The sequence below is a fragment of the Microcebus murinus genome, chromosome 6 (genome assembly GCF_040939455.1).
Source record: "Microcebus murinus isolate Inina chromosome 6, M.murinus_Inina_mat1.0, whole genome shotgun sequence".
NCBI classification, from domain to species: Eukaryota; Metazoa; Chordata; class Mammalia; order Primates; family Cheirogaleidae; genus Microcebus; species Microcebus murinus.
The window spans coordinates 1,984,381-2,000,976 of NC_134109.1; the positions used below are offsets into that span (position 1 = coordinate 1,984,381).

The window sequence follows — 16,596 nt, forward strand, 5'->3', positions numbered from 1 at the left end:
TCTTTTTTTTTTTTTTTTTTGAGACAGAGTCTGGCTCTGTTGCCCTGGCTAGAGTGAGTGCCGTGGCATCAGCTTAGCTCACAGCAACCTCAATCTCCTGGGCTCAAGCGATCCTTCTTCTTCAGCCTCCCGAGTAGCTGGGACTACAGGCATGTGCCACCATGCCTGGCTAATTTTTTTCTATATGTTTTTAGTTGGCCAATTAATTTCTTTCTACTTTTAGTGGAGACGGGGTCTCGCTCTTGCTCAGGCTGGTTTTGAACTACTGACCTTGAGCAATCCGCCAGCCTCGGCCTCCCAGAGTGATAGGATTACAGGCGTGAGCCACCACACCCGGCCACAGATTTTCTTTCTGTTTTTTTTTTTTTAGATTTTCTTTATTAAAGAAATATTGTGTTCTTTGACTAGGCAACACAGACACATGGGAATAATTTCAAAGGAACCAAAAGACAGAGCCCCACTTGGCACACCACCCTGAGATAGCCCCTGGGGCTAGCCTCTTGGGCATCTAGCCTTGTTGTCCCCAACATCCCCGGCAGTGGGCTGGTATCTGTGGTGGCCGGTTAGGAACCGGGTCGCAGCCACTCCCCCTCACTCATATCATGCCTGGTCTCCTCCTCTCCCCACCCAGTCTCCCGGTCACCCCAGCCCCCCACCCCATGGAAGAACTGTCTTCCAGGAAACGGCACAGCAGGAGGTGAGTGAAGCTTCATCTGTATCCAGGGCCGCTACCCATGCCGCTACCCATGCCGTCACCGCCTGAGCTCCGCCACCCCCCACCCCCCACCCCCATCCCTGGAAAAATTGTCTTCCATGAAACTGATCTCTAGTGCCAAAAGGGTTGGGGACTGCTGCTTTATGAACTTATTGAAGTAAAAACATGCAACACTCCAAAAGGGAACGCCAATGATTCAGCACCACCACTCAGATCCAGACAGGAACGGTCACCAGGCCCCGGAAGACCCCGTGCTGTCTTGGGGTCATCCCCTGGCACAGTGTCCCTCGGCCTGATCTGCGTTGCACATCTGTGGAATCAGTTGTGACTTTGAGCCCAGCTTCTCTCCCTAAACACTGTGTTGGGGGATCCACCCGTTTTGTTGCCTATAGCAGTGGTTTGTCCGTGCGTGTCGCTGTCAAATACTGCCTGCGTGTCCACTCTCCTGCTGGTGGGCATTCGGGTGGTTTTCAGTCTGAAGCTGTAAGCATAAAAAAATAAGGAGAGATGAATCTCTAAGTTAAAATAAGGTTTTAGGGCCGGGAGTGGAGGCTCACGCCTGTCATCCTAGCACTCTGGGAGGCCGAAGTGGGAGGATCGCTCAGGGTCAGGAGTTTGAAACCAGCCTGAGCAAGAGCGAGACCCCATCTCTACTATAAATAGAAAGAAATCATTTGGCCAACTAAAGATATATAGAAAAAATTAGCCGGGCATAGTGGTGCATGCCTGTAGTCCCAGCTACTCGGGAGGCTGAGGCAGGAGGATGGGTTGAGCCCAGGAGTTTGAGGTTGCTGTGAGCTAGGCTGACGCCATGGCACTCTAGCCCAGGCAACAGAGTGAGACTCTGTCTCACAAAAAAAAAAAAAGAAAAAGAAAAAGAAAAAGAAAAGGGTTTTATTTGGGGGCTGGGCATGGTGGCTCATGCCTGTAATCCTAGCACTCTGGGAGGCCGAGGTGGGCAGATTGCTTGAGGTCAGGAGTTCGAAACCAGCCTGAGCAAGAACGAGACCCCGTCTCTACTATAAATAGAAAGAAATTAATTGGCCCACTAAAAATATATAGAAAAAATTAGCCAGGCATAGTGGTGCATGCCTGTAGTCCCAGCTACTCAGGAGGCTGAGGCAGGAGGATCGCTTGGGCCCAGGAGTTTGAGGTTGCTGTGAGCGAGGCTGACGCCACGGCACTCTAGCCTGGGCAACAAAGTGAGACTCTGTTTCAAAAAAAAAAAGGTTTCATTTGGGAATAATATACAAGAAGTAGGATTGCAGTCCAGGACATGCACACAGACTGGGGTGGCCTCCAGTGTGTCCAGAGGACCAAGAGAAGGGTTAGGGTTTGAGTGTGGATGGGAGGTTACACAGGAGTACTGTTGCCGGCCGAGCCTTTCCAGAGTTGGTGGGCTCTCACTGGCAGGGGTCCGTGGTTGCCGGGGAGGACTCACATTCCCTGGATGCCTGTAGGGCCCCGTGGTTTTGGGCTGGGCTCATGCAGCAGGGTGCCAGGCAGGTGTTCCCCCATAAGCGGCTGCTGTCCTCGCGTGGCTCGCACAGCGAGCTGCGGGCTGGAAACATTCCGTGGAGCAGCTCCTGCCATCCGGCAGATGGTGTGTGAGGACCCCGCCTTCACGGCCTTTCCCGGCTCCAACTTGCCAGGCTTTGACACGCGTGACTCCGTTTTGAATCTGACAGCTTACACAGGCTGTGATGGGTAACTGTTGTAAATTCTCTCCTACACGTCTGTGTGTGAACACACACGTGCCTTTCCATGGGGCACATCCTGAGGAAGAGAATGCTGAGTCACAGGCCACGTGTGCCCAGCTCTGGCAGAGCCTGCCACGTGGTTCTCCAAATGATGGTCCCGCCTCCAACTGTCTCAGTCTACAGGATTCTCCTGGCTCCTTGTGGCCCTTTGTGTTTCCATGTAAATTTTAGAATCGGCTCGTCAATTTCCTTAAAAACTGTCTGGGATTTTGATTGGGATTGCATTGAATCTGAATTGGGAGATCTCTGATGTCTTTACAGTAGTGAGTCTTTGATCCATGAACCTGGCATATTCCCCCACTTATTTAAATATCACTTTCTCTCAACTACAATTTGTAGTTATCTGCATAGAGGTCTTGCACGTTGGTTGTTAAAATGTTTTTGGTGCTTAGGAAATAATATCGTCATATCACAGCATCCTCAAACTCCTGGGCTCAAGTGATCCTCCTGCCTCAGCCTCCGAGTAGCTGGGATCACAGGCGTGCGCCACCACTGCACCCAGCCCCTTTTGGTATCTTAAGATGTTCCCCACCCCCTCACCTAGAGGCCTATATGAACAGTGTACCCATCTCACTCCCAGCTTTTTTTGACAGCATGTACCAACAAGGTTAGCACATAAGCACCTATTTCCTCACCCCTCTCTTCTTCCATTGCACAGGAGAATTTCTGTGTTTGTATCTGGTTCTCAGCTGCAGCCCTGACCTGCTGTGGGCACTCAAAAGTGTTACTTCAACCAGTGGCTTCAGGACTTTGCATCCTATTTAAGACATCTTCCACTAATAAATTATTTTCAAGAAATCTCTGCTTTCTGAGAAGAAAAATAGCGCAGAGCTGTGAAACGGGAACAGGGGACTCACTGGCAAAGCCACACCGGCAGCCACAGCAGCTCCAGAAGCCCGGCCTCCCCCAACCCCCATCCCCCGGGGCAATTGTTTAAAGGCATTGTGTTCCAGACCCCACACGCTGCCTTGCCCATTATCTCCTAGTTCCTAGAACTTGCACTCCAAAGAACAATGTAGAGCCAGTCAATAGCTTATGTTATTTTAATGCAAATTACTGCTAAGCAACAGCACCGTTTTCCCCAAAATAAGACCTACCCATAAAATAAGCCCTAGCAGGATTTCCAAGCGTTTGCACAATATAATCCCTACCCCGAAAATAAGACCCAGTGATGGGCCTGGCTACACAGAGTATCTGCACAACCCATGCATTTCCTCCAGGAGCCGGAAAAAGACCAGCAGCCTTCTCATCTGCCCCATGAGAGAGCTCTGTGGCTCGACAGGAGAGCTTGGGGCCAACGGTTCTAAAGGAAATAGAGTCGCAAGAAATTCAGGATGGAATTCGGGGTTTGCAGAGTTATGATGATGTTCCAGAAGAAGACGACTTAACTCTATTTGAGTAAATGTAGATTGTTGTACCCTCCTTAAAAAAAATAACATATCCCTTGAAAATAAGCCCTGGGGTGTCTTCTGGAGGAAAGATAAATACAAAACCCTGTCTTATTCCCGGGGAAACGCGGCAGGAGCTGCCCCTCTCCCTTAGAAACCCACTCGTCAGCGCTAACAGCAGTGTATGTTGGGGCAACTGGAGCCGAGCTGCGGGTGCCGCCTCCCAGGAGCTCGGCCCCCGTCTCGGCGCGGCTGTCCTCCGGCAGGCGGGCGCCGCCTTCCCGGCTCACTTCTTACCGCGAACCTGGAGGCCCCGGCTGCCGCTTTCCGGACAGCCCAGGACCGACCTCAGAGCCCGGCCCTCCCCGGCGAGAAGCCAGCGCACGCCCCTGCGTGCCGGTCTGTTTCCTCTCAGGCCCGCCGCCCCACACGCCCCGCCCCGCGCGCGCGGCCGAGCCCCCGCAGGTTCGCCCCGACCCTCCGGCGGTCCCTGGCGCAGGCGCGCTCAGAGCCCGGCGCGCGGACTCCTGGGAGCCGGCGGGGCGGGGCCGGCGCGCGGGGCGGGGCGGGCGGCCGAGAGCGCGCGCGGGTCCCAACGGCCGCGGCCGCCGCGCGGGAATACGCGCCGCCGAAGCCCCGCCCCGCGCGCGTTTGAACCCGAGGCCCCGCCCCGCGCCCGGCCAGTCAGCGGGCGCCATGGCGGCCCGGCGAGCGCGCTGAGTGGCGGCCGCGCGCCCGCCCCGCCCCGCCCCGCCCCGGCGACGGCGCCCCTCCCTTGGCGGCGGCGGGGCGCGGCGGCGGACCGGGCCGGGCGGGCGGCCGCGCGGTGCAGGTGAGCGTCCCGGCGGCGCGAGGGCGGCCTCGGGCCGGCTGCGGGCGGCGCGCGCCTTTGTGAGGCCGGCCCGGCCTCGGCGGGGCCTGGGGCGCCGGGGCGCCGCGCTCCGGCTCCAGTCGGCGCCTGCGGTCGACCGGCGCGGCCGCGGCGGGGCGGGCGCGGGGGAGCCCTGCCCTGCGGTCCGAGCCCCGGCCCGGCGTCTCCCCGCGTCCCGCGTCCTCGCGCGGCGGGCGGTGCGTGGCGGGCGGTCGCCGCGGAGCTGGGAGTCGGCCGGGCGCCGGGGCCGAGCGGGCGGCGGCGGGGCGATGCCTGTGCCGGAGCCCCGGGGCGGGCGGTCTCTGGCGGGCTGCCTGCCTGGTGAGTGTTCGCCCCGGGCCTTCCCTTTGTCCCGCGGTGGAGTCGCGAGTCAGGTGGGCGGCGGTCTCCCCTGCTCCCTGCCGCCGGTGCCGCGGGTCGGGCCTGGGGAGGGCGGCCGGGTGAGGGAGGGGAGGCTCCGCAGCCCCGGGCGCGCAAGTGGGCGTCCTCGCTGGGCTGCCCACGCCCGTCTCCCGGCCTAGGCGGCTGGGACTGGGACGGGTCCCGGAGACACCGCCAGAAGTCAGGCAAGCTTCCCTCCGCGTTCTCAGGAGCTGCTTGGCCCTCAGATAGGATCACCATGAAGAAATGTCTTTTATGCCAGTTGGGAGATGCACAGAGTTTTTCCCTGCTGTGTCTCCTCTTCTGGTTGTCTTTGTGTTGGGTGCACAGACAGCAGGACTGAATTCACCATTCTTTCAAAATGAGCTGCAGGGCTTCGCGCCTGTAGGCCCAGGAGGATCGCTTGAGGCCCGGAGTTCAAGACCAGCCTGAGCAACATAGTGAGACCCCATTCCTACAAAAACAAGAAAAACTGGCCGGGTGTGTTTGCACGCGGGAGGCAGAAGCAGGAGGATCGCTTGAGCACAGGAGTTTGAGGTTGAAATGAGCTAGGCTGACACCACGGCACTCTAGCCTGGGCAACAGTAAGACCCTGCCTCTTAAAAAAAAAAAATCAGTTATGACCCTTTTCTAGGAAGAATGGCAGATTTTATCTTGGAAAGAGGACTGGGAAGTTTCCCTCAATGTGCTGCTGGCACGTGTTACTGGGGAAAAGAAAGTTTGTGTATTGTTCCAAGTAACAAAAAATACCTGAAATTGTTTCTGGAAAATCTGCTGCAGACTAGTGGGATGGCAAACTCCCATGTGCCCATCACTCTGCGGGCCTGGGCACTTGGGCCATACTGGGCTCTTTCCCTGTTTGCCTTTGATAAAGCATTTCAAAGCCAGTCTGATTGGGGGCTAGAAATTAACATTGTTAATGTAGATTTACCTTAAAAACCTAGGACTCTAGAGTGCTTGGCAGTGGCTGCAGGCCTGTCCCCGGCCATCCCAGCCCCACTGAACAGGGCCTGGGAAGCTGCATTTCCAGTGGCCTCATGGGACTGCTGGGCCCCTGAGATGGGCTGCAGTAAGTGATGGGGCCCGATGGACAGGGGTCCCTGGGCCGTGGCTCTAGGTGAGCATCTCAGTGCTCTGCCTGCCACTGCTGGCCTCTGCTCCCTCACCTTGTGCCAGCCAGTCCCGCCACTCCATCTGCCCCCATGTGGGACATAGCAGAGGTCCTCAATCTGTCTGGGTCTCTTCATATTTCTCTTTGGCCAGTGTTTGGTCCAGAGGCCACCGGGCAGTGCTGAATGGACTGAAGGGTAAACCCTGAGCCTTGCTGTACCACTGAAGCCCTGAGGAGCTGGTGGGATTTTAGGCCTTTACCTGGATGCATGGAAAGGCCTCCCTCACATCACAACTTAGCGGGGGCTCTGCTCCTCGGATACTTAGGGCCTTTTTTTTTTGTCGCATTATATCAGAAAGGATCCAGTAGCCTTAGGCCAAAGTTGCACAGATGGGCACAGGTGTGCCCAGTCCAGGAGGGTCTGTTCTCACCTCTGTTCTGGGCGACGACTCTTAGGGCCAATGAGACCATGCCCTGCCGGCTTTGTCGCAAACACAAATACCTGAGTGAGGTGGCCCTCACAGGCCACCTTCTGAGCCTAGCCTTGTCCCTTTGCTCTCCAACGCAGGTTCTGGGTGATAGTACTTCAGGGTTGTACACTGTAACAACTGCCTGTGAACTTTACTGCTTTTTGTAGTGATAAATCTGCCAGCACTTTATTTTTCTTTATAATCAAGGTATAATTTAATACACTGCCATGAGCAAGCATTAATTGTATGGTTCAGTGACTCGTGACAAATGCACGGACTCGTGTGACATAGGCACCTGTGTGGATGGTGTTCCCTTCCACTGTTCTGGAGAGTTCTCTCTTGCCCCTTGTCACATCTCCCACTCTGAGGTGGTGCCCTTTCTGTGCTTAGGACGTTGGTTACCGTCGCCTGTCGTAGAGATTCAGGTACATAGGGTCCTGAGGTACCTATTTTTTTGTGTCTTCTTTTTTTGTATAATGTTTTGAGATTCACCCGTGTTGCTGCATAAAGCATTAGAGCTTTTTGTTGCTGAGTTGTAGTCCATTGTCAGAATACACCATATATATGTTGCCTCAACGTATTTATTTTAAATCTTGAAAGAATGTTTACATTGAGGGTGATGAAACAAGGCTAACAGTAGAGCAGGGTGTCTTGTCCTGCTGAAGAGTGGATTTGGGACACGATAGGAACAGTCACCCTGTGCACAAGATTCCCACGTCCCAGGGAGAGGTGGGGTGCAGTGGAGAGGGAAGGAAGGTGAATTTGACTGTGGGGCTCTGAGTATTGGTAACGTAGGGGGAGTTTACCAGCAAATGTGCAGTTCCGACTGCTGCCCTCAGGCTGCCGACACCACCAGGCACCAAGCACTGAACTCATCTGTTTAAGGTCCCCTACAAGAGGCTTCTAAAACCCGTGCCTGGCCTTCAGAAAGGTTCGCAGTCTCCAGGGGTTTACCCACTTGTGGACTCATGAGTCTGGGATTTCCAAGGACCCTTCGGTAGGGTGTTAGGTGCTCAGTGTAACTTCTTGAGCTGCTTCCAGGAGTGAGCTGTGTGTCTCTCCAGCCAGCCCTATTCTTATTCTCGCCCTTTTGTGGTTTGCCCCCACCCTCCTCCTGTTGGCTGTACTCAGTCCTGTACACCCACCCATATTGCCAGGGGTCTTGCTGCTGGTCTTCTGGAGTCAAAAGAAGCCATGGGAGAGGCCACCAGGGGTGCTCTGTTTGTAAACTGGGGCTGAATTCATGTTATTCGATGGATTGAGTTTGAGTATACTAAATTAAATCTGTTGACATGCAGAGTCAGAATTTTAGACATGGTTGCAAAGAGATGCAGAAAACCAAAGAGGCAAAGGGGCTTGCCACAGAGGAATCCTTGGAACTTAAATTTTATTCCCCAACTCAGGGTCTGTTTTTATGGTTTGACATAGTCATATGTTAATTTTCAATATGCTTAGCAATTTTAAGCCAGTGACTTAAAAAAGTGATTTGGTTAAAAACAAAAAAGCCTGTGTACAATTTAAATTTTTAGCTAAGACAAACAGCTTGAATACTCACTAGAGGTAAGAGTATGTTGAGATAGTCTTGTGTTTTGGTGGTAAGCTCTTACTTTCATTGCCTAAAGGTAGCCAAAGGGTCTGTTATGCAGGTGTGACAGATGGCTTCTGGCCTGAGGGGCTGTGTTGAGAGTGACACCTCAGTGCTGTTCTGGGGAAATTAGTCCTTTTGGGGAAAATAAGCTATGATCACTTAGTTTTTCTTTCAACTTTTTACTATGGAATAATTACAGATCCACAGAAAGTTGCCAAGAAGTGTCCAGGACATCCTGGTGTCCTTCCTCTGCTCCCCCAGGGCTGGCATCCCTGCAGGGCACACAGCCCAGCCCAGGTCCCAGCGGCCTGATGTGGGGGCTGTGCCTGTGCGGTCGGAGCACTTCGTGCGAGCACCCCACAGTCCAGGAGTGGAAGGCTCACCCCAGAAATCTCCCCAGGCACGTCCTTTTCTGCCCACGTGCCTCGGCTCTGTCACTGCAGGAGTCTTACATAAGCAGGACCGTGCAGCAAGTACTGAGCCTTCAGAGGCTGCTGCTTCCCCACAGCATCGTGCCCTTCAGATCTGTCCAAGTGATCCTGTGTATCCAGTTCATTGCTTTCTGCTGTGGTGTGGTGGGTGTGGGTGGGTCAGTTTGTGTGGCCACGCCCCCGGTGAAAAGGACTGTCTCTAGTTTGGGACTGTTGTGAACATTCTTGTGCACATTTTTGCATGAACACTGGTTTTCATTTCTCTGGGATAATTGCTTAAGAGGTCACTTAATGTAAAATTTAAGGGTGTCACATGTACAGAAGATGAGATGTGTGGCATTGAAAGGAAATTCAGAGGGAAAGGGGCCTCTTTTTTCTGTCTATTCGAGGGTAGGACCAGAAGGGGTGAGCTTTGGAGGGAGCGCCCAGGAGGGTGCAGTTGGCAGCCAGTTCTGTAGCCCTGGGAGACTCCGAGACCCCAGGTGGGCAGCACACGCCCTCACCTCTGCGCTCCAGAAGCACCTGGGCATGCCCAGTCACAGAGAATTATCAGGTTGGAGAAAAAAAAATTCTAAAGTTTGCATATTTATAAGATTATAATACTGTTTATGCATAACTTGGATTATTAATAAAATAAAAAATGTTTAGCTACATTACAAACGTGTGAAGAGAGAAACTTGATCTTGCATCAGGGCTCAACTTTTTTTTCCCTGAGACTGAGTCTCACTCTTTCCCAGGCTAGAGTGCCATGGCATCAGCCTAGCTCACAGCAGCTTCACACTCCTGGGCTCAAGTGATCCTCCCGGCTCAGCCTCCCGAGTAGCTGGGACTACAGGCATGCGCCACCATGCCTAGCTAATTTTATTTTTTCTATATATTTTTAGTTGGCCAATTAATTTCTTCCTATTTTTGTTAGTAGAGATGGGGTCTCACTCTTGCTCAGGCTGGTTTTGAACTTCTGAGCTCAAACAATCCACCCACTTCGGCCTCCCAGAGTGCTAAGATTACAGGCATGAACCACGGCGCCTGGCGAGGGCCCAACTTTCTGCTCTGGGAAGGGCCCTGTGCCAGGGCCTGCCGGCACGTAGCTCCCCCAGAGGTGGTACTGTCAATAGCTTCCCTCTGCTCTGCTCATAATTCTCCAAAGATCTCCCAGTTTAGGGTCAGTTCAAAGGATCAGTGTCCATGTGTTTTTCTTTCTGGGTGGAGACAGGGCTGGTAGCCCATCCAGCGCATGCGTGCTGTGCACCTGGCGGAGCCTTCACGGCAAGGCTGAGTCTCAGGTGCCACAGCAGGGCTGCCTGGGTCTGGGGCAAGATCCAGGAATTTGCATTTGCAACGTGCAGCACCAGTGCTCTGAGTCACACGCTGAGAGATGTCTCTGCTGGCTGCACACTGCCGCACACATGCCCGGAAGTGTTTTGGTAGCTTGAAAAGAGAGAAAGAGGTGGCCTCAAGGTTGTACAAGCTTGTGCCTAAGGGAGCTTGGGGACAGGATCAGGTCTGAGGAGTGTTGGGAGAAAGCAACCTGGCAGAGGCTCTGAACCCAGCGGGGTCCAGGGAATCCATGTGAGCCCTAAGGCAGGCTGGGTTCGTGGGCTCTGCAGCGTCTGCGGGGGGCACTGCGTCCCTCCCTCCTAGAACGTGGTGCAGAGCCCAGCTGCCCGCACTGGGGAGGAGTGCCAGCAGGCAGGCCCGCCCTGCGTCCTGGAGGTGCCACTCCCCAGGGCTGCCTGCAGTCCGCGTGGACACTCGTGAGTGGGAGCACTGAAGAGGGAAGGAACTCGCCCTTCTGGAATGCAGACGTGACGTCGTCCCTGGTCAGAGTCCCACGGGAGTCAGCAGAAGGGCAGGTGCCCACCCCCGCCCTTGGGCCCTCTGCAGAGGTGCTGCGATTAGATTTGTGAAACAGGCTTCCAGCCTAGCTCTTAAAAAATATATTTCTCCTATTTTTAGTCCCTTTATCTTTTTTGGAGAAAATTGTTTTACAGTTTAGAGATTGGTCTGGATCAGAGACATCCGTGCGGGGGCTGCTGTTCTGAGGGAGAGCTGCCTCCCAGGTCTTCTCTGCCTGTCAGGCATCACTGCTCCTTTCTCGGAGCCAGAGATTGAACCGTGGGGCACTGTCTGCCAGTCTGCCCTGTGCTAAACGGCATCTTCTTGGTCTCGGCAGGACACCATGTTTGCACGAGGATTGAAGAGGAAGTGTGCCGACCACGAGGAAGACATGGGGGGAGCCCTGGCGGGCTTCAAGGCTGTCCCCTCCTACAGCCTGCAGCGGCAGTCGCTCCTGGACATGTCCCTGGTGAAGCTCCAGCTCTGCCACATGCTGGTGGAGCCCAACCTCTGCCGCTCAGTCCTCATAGCCAACACGGTCCGGCAGATTCAGGAGGAGATGAGCCAGGACGGGACGTGGCGAGTGGCAGCGCCCCAGAGCACAGGGCGGGCTCCCCTCGACCGCCTGGTCTCCACGGAGATCCTGTGCCGCTCAACACGGGAGCAGGACGGGGTGTGCCCTGCCCCTGGCATGGGAGACGACCACGTGCTGGGCCCTGTTTCTGAACTTTCCACAGTCACCTCAGCACAGATGCCAAGGAACCCACAGAACAGCGTCTGGGAAATGGACAACCCTCGAGAAAACAGAGGAAACTTCCAGAAGTCACTAGATCAGATCTTTGAAACGCTGGAGACCAGGAACCCCAGCTCCACGGAAGAGCTGTTCTCAGACATGGACAGTTCCTACTATGACCTAGACACGGTGTTCACAGGCGTGGTGAGCAGGGCCGAGCCGGGCCCCTGTGACGGGCTCCAGGGCTTGGCCCCGGTGGCCACCTCTCCCCCCGGCCCCAGCTGCAAGTCGGACCTGGGCGAGCTGGACCACGTGGTGGAGATCCTGGTGGAGACCTGAGGCTGGGCCACAGGTGCCCCGGGTGCTCGCTGGTCTTTGCCACCTGAACATACCGAGCACTCGACCCCGAGAAGAGTGTTCTCTGCAGCTGGTGGGTCAGCGGGGCCACCGCCCCAGCTGGTCACAGCCAAAAAGGGCCACATGGGCTTCCTGGCCCGGACCAGCCTTGACATGTCCACAGCCTGGCCCCTCGTCCCTTCTGTGTTCCAGCTGCAGCCACCTCAGAGGACGGCGAGCCGCAAGCTGCATCAACCTCGTTTAAATTTAGATAGGTGAATTTTAAAAATTAAGTTTTATATGTTTTGGGCAGTATTTTGCCTTAAGAGATATTTTTTAAACTTTTTATACTTTACCTCTTTAGATTTTTTCAGCTATTTTCTTAAAAGTATATTTTTTCTATAAACATCCTCTGCTGCTACATTAGAAACTTTTATAGCAAAACAATTGCAGTTGGTATATTTCATTTTTTTTAAGGTTTAAATAAGGGATTTTTTTTTTTGCAATGAGCTTCACTACACTCTGAGTCACCAGTGTAAATGTATCATGTTTTTACTTTAAATTTATGTGACCCTCTTCATTATGTTGTGCTACAATTAGAGCTCGATTAAAATCGAGTACCATGTACAACCACTACACATTTTTTGTCATTAGAAGATCTACCGTATGAGCCATGTGTTTCTAGACTTTAGCGTAAATTATGGAGGGTTTTATTTATGCCTATTTATATGTAAACATCATTGAAAGTGAAGGTCAGTGATTGGAAATCGTGGGCACTAGGTGCTTTCCTGAGACTGCCCCTGCCGGTGGTGCCCTGGCGGGTGGTGTTCATGGAGGGCCCCCGTCAGGTCCCCCAGCACGGGCACCTGCCAGGTGAGGACTGCTGCTCGCGGGGTGTGCACAGAGGCTGCCGCGTGCCAGGCACACAGGTGTTTAGAAAGCGTGTGTGTCCGTGTGCTGTTGGACCGGAGAGGCCTTTACGTTTAGAATGAAAGGAATCTGAATCCGTGTAATTTATGGCCGTTGGTTTTAAGGGTCTTTGACAGTGCTGCCATAGGAAGTGGGGGGGCTTGCACCTGTCAGACCCTTGTCCCAGGTCAGGCTGCTTCCCCACCCCCACCCACGTTTCCTGTTTGCCATGCTTATTCTAATTTCCTTACCCCTTAGCCAAAAAGGTTTGTTTTCTTCTGTGCATACGACCGTCCTTTAATATTGGTGATGTAAGCCTCACTTTATTAAAAATTATCCAACAAGCAGAATGGAAATGTGTTCTCTACTGTGTCACAGCCATGGACCTCCTCTTCCCGTCCAGCCTTTGTGTCTGGTGTGGAGTGGGAAGAATGCGTTGGGGTGCAGTAAGTAGGCGAAGGATCGCTTTCCTCCTCTTGACCACAGGGGCTCCCAGCTAAACTACCCTGCCTGCCCAGCCCCTGCCTCTCCCCTGGGTCCCACAGCCTGAGACCCCAGGGCTCTACAGAAAGGCTGTGACAGTGCGGGCAGGCCTGGCTCTCCTGTGGGTCTCCACACGCACCGACAGCGCCTTGTGTTCACAGTGCCATTGTCACAGAAACTAGTTTAAAGGGCATGTGTTTTATGGCAATAAACCTAAAGCAGCATTTTGTTTCATATAAACATTTCTTTTTAAAATATCATTTGTTCAGTTTCAGTAGTAGCTGCAGTGTCGATTTTGGCAGCCTACAAAAGTATAAACTATCAGTATGACTTGGATGAGCGTGCAGGCGTTTGCACTCTGCGTAAGGACCCCACTGCGGAGGCGGCTGCTCCTGCCTGCTGCTGTGGGGTGAGGAGCCTGCTCTTACACGCGTGGCTTCTGTGGAAGGCCAGGAGCCAGCAGGGAGGGGTAGTGGCTTGTTCCCCGGCTCTTGGCTTGCTTGATCTGTCACACTTGTAATCAGAAGATGCTTGTTTCTGCTCTGGTGCACAGCAGGTGAACAGTCATTTTCCCAAACATTTCCAAGTTTAATCGATATGTATATGGTATTTTTATGTAGGTCTTTGGAAACAAATGTTCCAAGTGTTTAATAATTTTGTTTAAAAAATGTTTATTCAGAAGCATATATATAAATTTCAGTCACCTAAAATTTCTGCACTGTTACCTGGGATCTGCCAAGCCCTGACTTCCCCTCTGCTGCAAGGTGAGTGGCATTTAACTTTTACCTTAGTTGACTTGTTCTGTAAGTGTGCTTATTGAGCTTACAGACGTGTGGGGGATACCCCTCACGTGTGTGCAGCGTGTTTAGTGTACACCTTCATAGCCCCTTTCAATTTGGAAGGGAGTTAGGATTTTTTTTTTTTGAGACAGTGTCTCGCATTGTTGCCCAGGCTAGAGTGATGCCGTGGCATCAGCCTAGCTCACAGCAACCTCAAACTCCTGGGCTCAAGCAATCCTGCTGCCTCAGCCTCCCGAGTAGCTGGGACTACAGGCATGCGCCACCATGCCCGGCTAATTTTTTCTATATATACATTAATTGGCCAATTAATTTCTTTCTATTTATAGTAGAGACGGGGTCTCACTCTTGCTCAGGCTGGTTTCGAACTCCTGACCTCGAGCAATCAGCCCGCCTTGGCCTCCCAGAGTGCTAGGATTATAGGCATGATCCACCCACCATGCCCAGCCAGGAGTTAGGATTTTAAAAGTTAAAAAGTAATGCACATTTGTTTTAGGAAGTTGGACAACATGAAGATACAGCAGCCTCTCATTTGAGGGATGATACCATTGTTTCCGGTGAAACGTGAGCCGTGGCTCTGTCATTGCTTTCCTATGTGAATCTTCTGTTTCCACTCTGGCTGCTTTTAAGACCTGGAGGATGTGTTTAGGTGTGGTTTTTCTCCATGTTTCACCAGCTTGCGGTTAAAGAGATTCTTGGATCTGTAGATTAGCATCTTTTATCAGTTTTGGAACGTTCTTGGCCATAAAATCCTCAAATACAGGGTGTCCCAAAAGTCGCTATACATAGGGAAAATGGGACATTGTAGCTAAATGTACCTTTATTTACAAAATATTCATTACAAAATTTTACAGAATTTTTCCTTTCTATGGAGACCACAAATTAGACTACATTTAGCAACGATGTCCCATTTCCCTATGTATGGTGGTGACTTTTGGGACATCCAGTATTTCTTGATTATTCTGTTTCTGCTTCTGGGACTCCAGCTACACCTGGGTTAGGCTATCTGACATTGGCCCACAGACCTTTGGACACAGTTACTTTTTCTCCCTACTTTTTCCTCTACATGTTCTGTTTGGATCTTTTCTATTAACCAGTCTTCAAGTGCACTGATTGTTCCTCTGCAGTGTCCAGTCTGCTGTTAAGGCCATCTAAAGACTCGTTCACAGCCAGGCGTGGTGGCGCATGCCTGTAGTCCCAGCTACTCGGGAGCTGAGGCAGGAGGATGCTTGAGCCCGGGAGTTGGAGGTTACAGTCAGCTACGATGATGCCACGGCACTCTAGCCAGGGCAACAGAGCAAGACCCTGTCTCCAAAAAAAATTATTCATTTATGATACTATATCTTCCATTTCTAGCATTTTCATTTTCTCTTTGAAAGCTTCCATGTTTCTGCTGAGTGTGTCCATGGCCTCGCCTCTGTTATAGCTCCTCACAGCCCTTGACTGTCCTCTTACCCCGGGGCCGTTTCTGGTTCTGCACTGCTCACTGAGGCCCACGTCTTCCTGCTTTTTCGTGTGTCTTGTAATGTCTTATTGTAGGCTAGATGCTTTGTAGAGGCTGAAGCAAACAATATTTGTTTCGGTACCGGAGTGGAAACCGAGTGGCTCTTCCCTCCCTGGAGCTGGATCTGGCTTTGCGGCAGCTTTAGTTGGGACTGCAGATGTTTTGAGGGTGCCGTCTGTACTTGACAGCCAAGCCAGCAGCTTTGGTCACTGCCGGCTGCGTTCCCAGATCTCTGGACTCGACTCTCCACTGCCACCCCTTGCCCTGTGCCTCTCCCTCTGCCTTTGGGGGCTGTTCCCGCCCACTCAGCTCCCCTTCTCCGCCACCTGCTGAGGGAGGCCTGTGCACCTGGGGGGATGGATCCCTTGGCTCCCCTTCCCCACGCCAGCCTGCCCGGCAGGTGAGGGTTGGCCTGCCCTCCGACCCCTGTCCCCGAGGGCCCTCTGATGCCCACTGCCCCACCAAGGAGGGAAGCAGCTGGGCCCTTTCTCTCTAAAGGGCTTGTTATTTAGTCATTTTAGGGTTCTTTGTAGACTCTGCTCTGATTTGTTTGAACCATGATTCTGGATCATACTGGGCTTGTTCTGGTCCATCTCTTACAGCTTGACCAGTGGTTATGGCCTCTGTCAGATCCTGCTTGGCTCGAGTAGTCACCGCCAGACTGGCAAGTGGACTGGGGGGTGCCGGTCTGGGGACCCATGGTGGCTCCACACGTACTGACAGGACACTGAGAAGTGGAGGTGGGGGGGTGGGGGTGGGGGCAGTTCAGACTGGGAGCCTGTGCAGTTGGAGCCTGCCGTGAGGTCAGGAGAAAGGCCTGTGGGTCCCGACAGACAGCCAGTGGCGGGAGGAGAGGCAGCTGCCTGGATCTGAACCCTTGAGTGGGAGAAGGCAGCATCGAATATTTTGGCTTGTTAAAGTCTTTAACTTTTAAACCAAAGGTTAGGAATCTAGGGCATGACCAGAGGGCCCCCAAAAGACAGTGCCTTTGAAGGAAGCAACATGTTAAAAAAAAGTCTCCAAATTCACACCCTCTTCAGGTCAGAAATGAACAACTAAAGCAGCTTTCTCAAGCTTCTGGCACCAAAGACGAAATCCGAGTTACCCCTTCATCATACCTCAAAGCCGGCGCAGCTAGGTGGCCAGGGCCAGACAGGCTTGTGCAGGGACGAGAGCCTCCCCCTCACGACAGGCACACCTGCCGGTCGCTGCACGAGTCCCCACTGACAACCGAGTTGACAGGAACCCTGGCATCTTCCGAGTGGCCTTGGCTAGAACAGAGA

The 16,596-nt window shown here is 53.1% G+C and overlaps 1 protein-coding gene and 1 long non-coding RNA gene across 2 annotated transcripts; one reads left to right on the top strand and one right to left on the bottom strand.

Moving 5' to 3' along the window:
* Window positions 1-800: 800 nt before the first annotated feature.
* Window positions 801-4,292, bottom strand: LOC142871358 (uncharacterized). Its single transcript, XR_012919603.1, has 3 exons — window positions 4,161-4,292; window positions 2,157-2,491; window positions 801-1,196 (listed from the first exon to the last, which is right to left on the bottom strand). It is a non-coding gene; the product is annotated as an uncharacterized LOC142871358 (long non-coding RNA).
* A 295-nt stretch (window positions 4,293-4,587) lies between these two features.
* Window positions 4,588-12,879, top strand: CDCA4 (cell division cycle associated 4). Its single transcript, XM_012746473.3, has 2 exons — window positions 4,588-4,695; window positions 10,889-12,879. The coding sequence occupies exon 2, from the start codon at window positions 10,895-10,897 to the stop codon at window positions 11,621-11,623; it is 729 nt and encodes a 242-aa protein (XP_012601927.2). The 5' UTR covers window positions 4,588-4,695; window positions 10,889-10,894; the 3' UTR covers window positions 11,624-12,879.
* The last annotated feature ends 3,717 nt before the right edge of the window (window positions 12,880-16,596 follow it).

What these genes read in the sequence shown, in the direction of transcription:
- CDCA4 (XM_012746473.3), top strand. Translation starts at nt 10,895, where the DNA reads ATGTTTGCACGAGGATTGAAGAGGAAGTGTGCCGACCACGAGGAAGAC.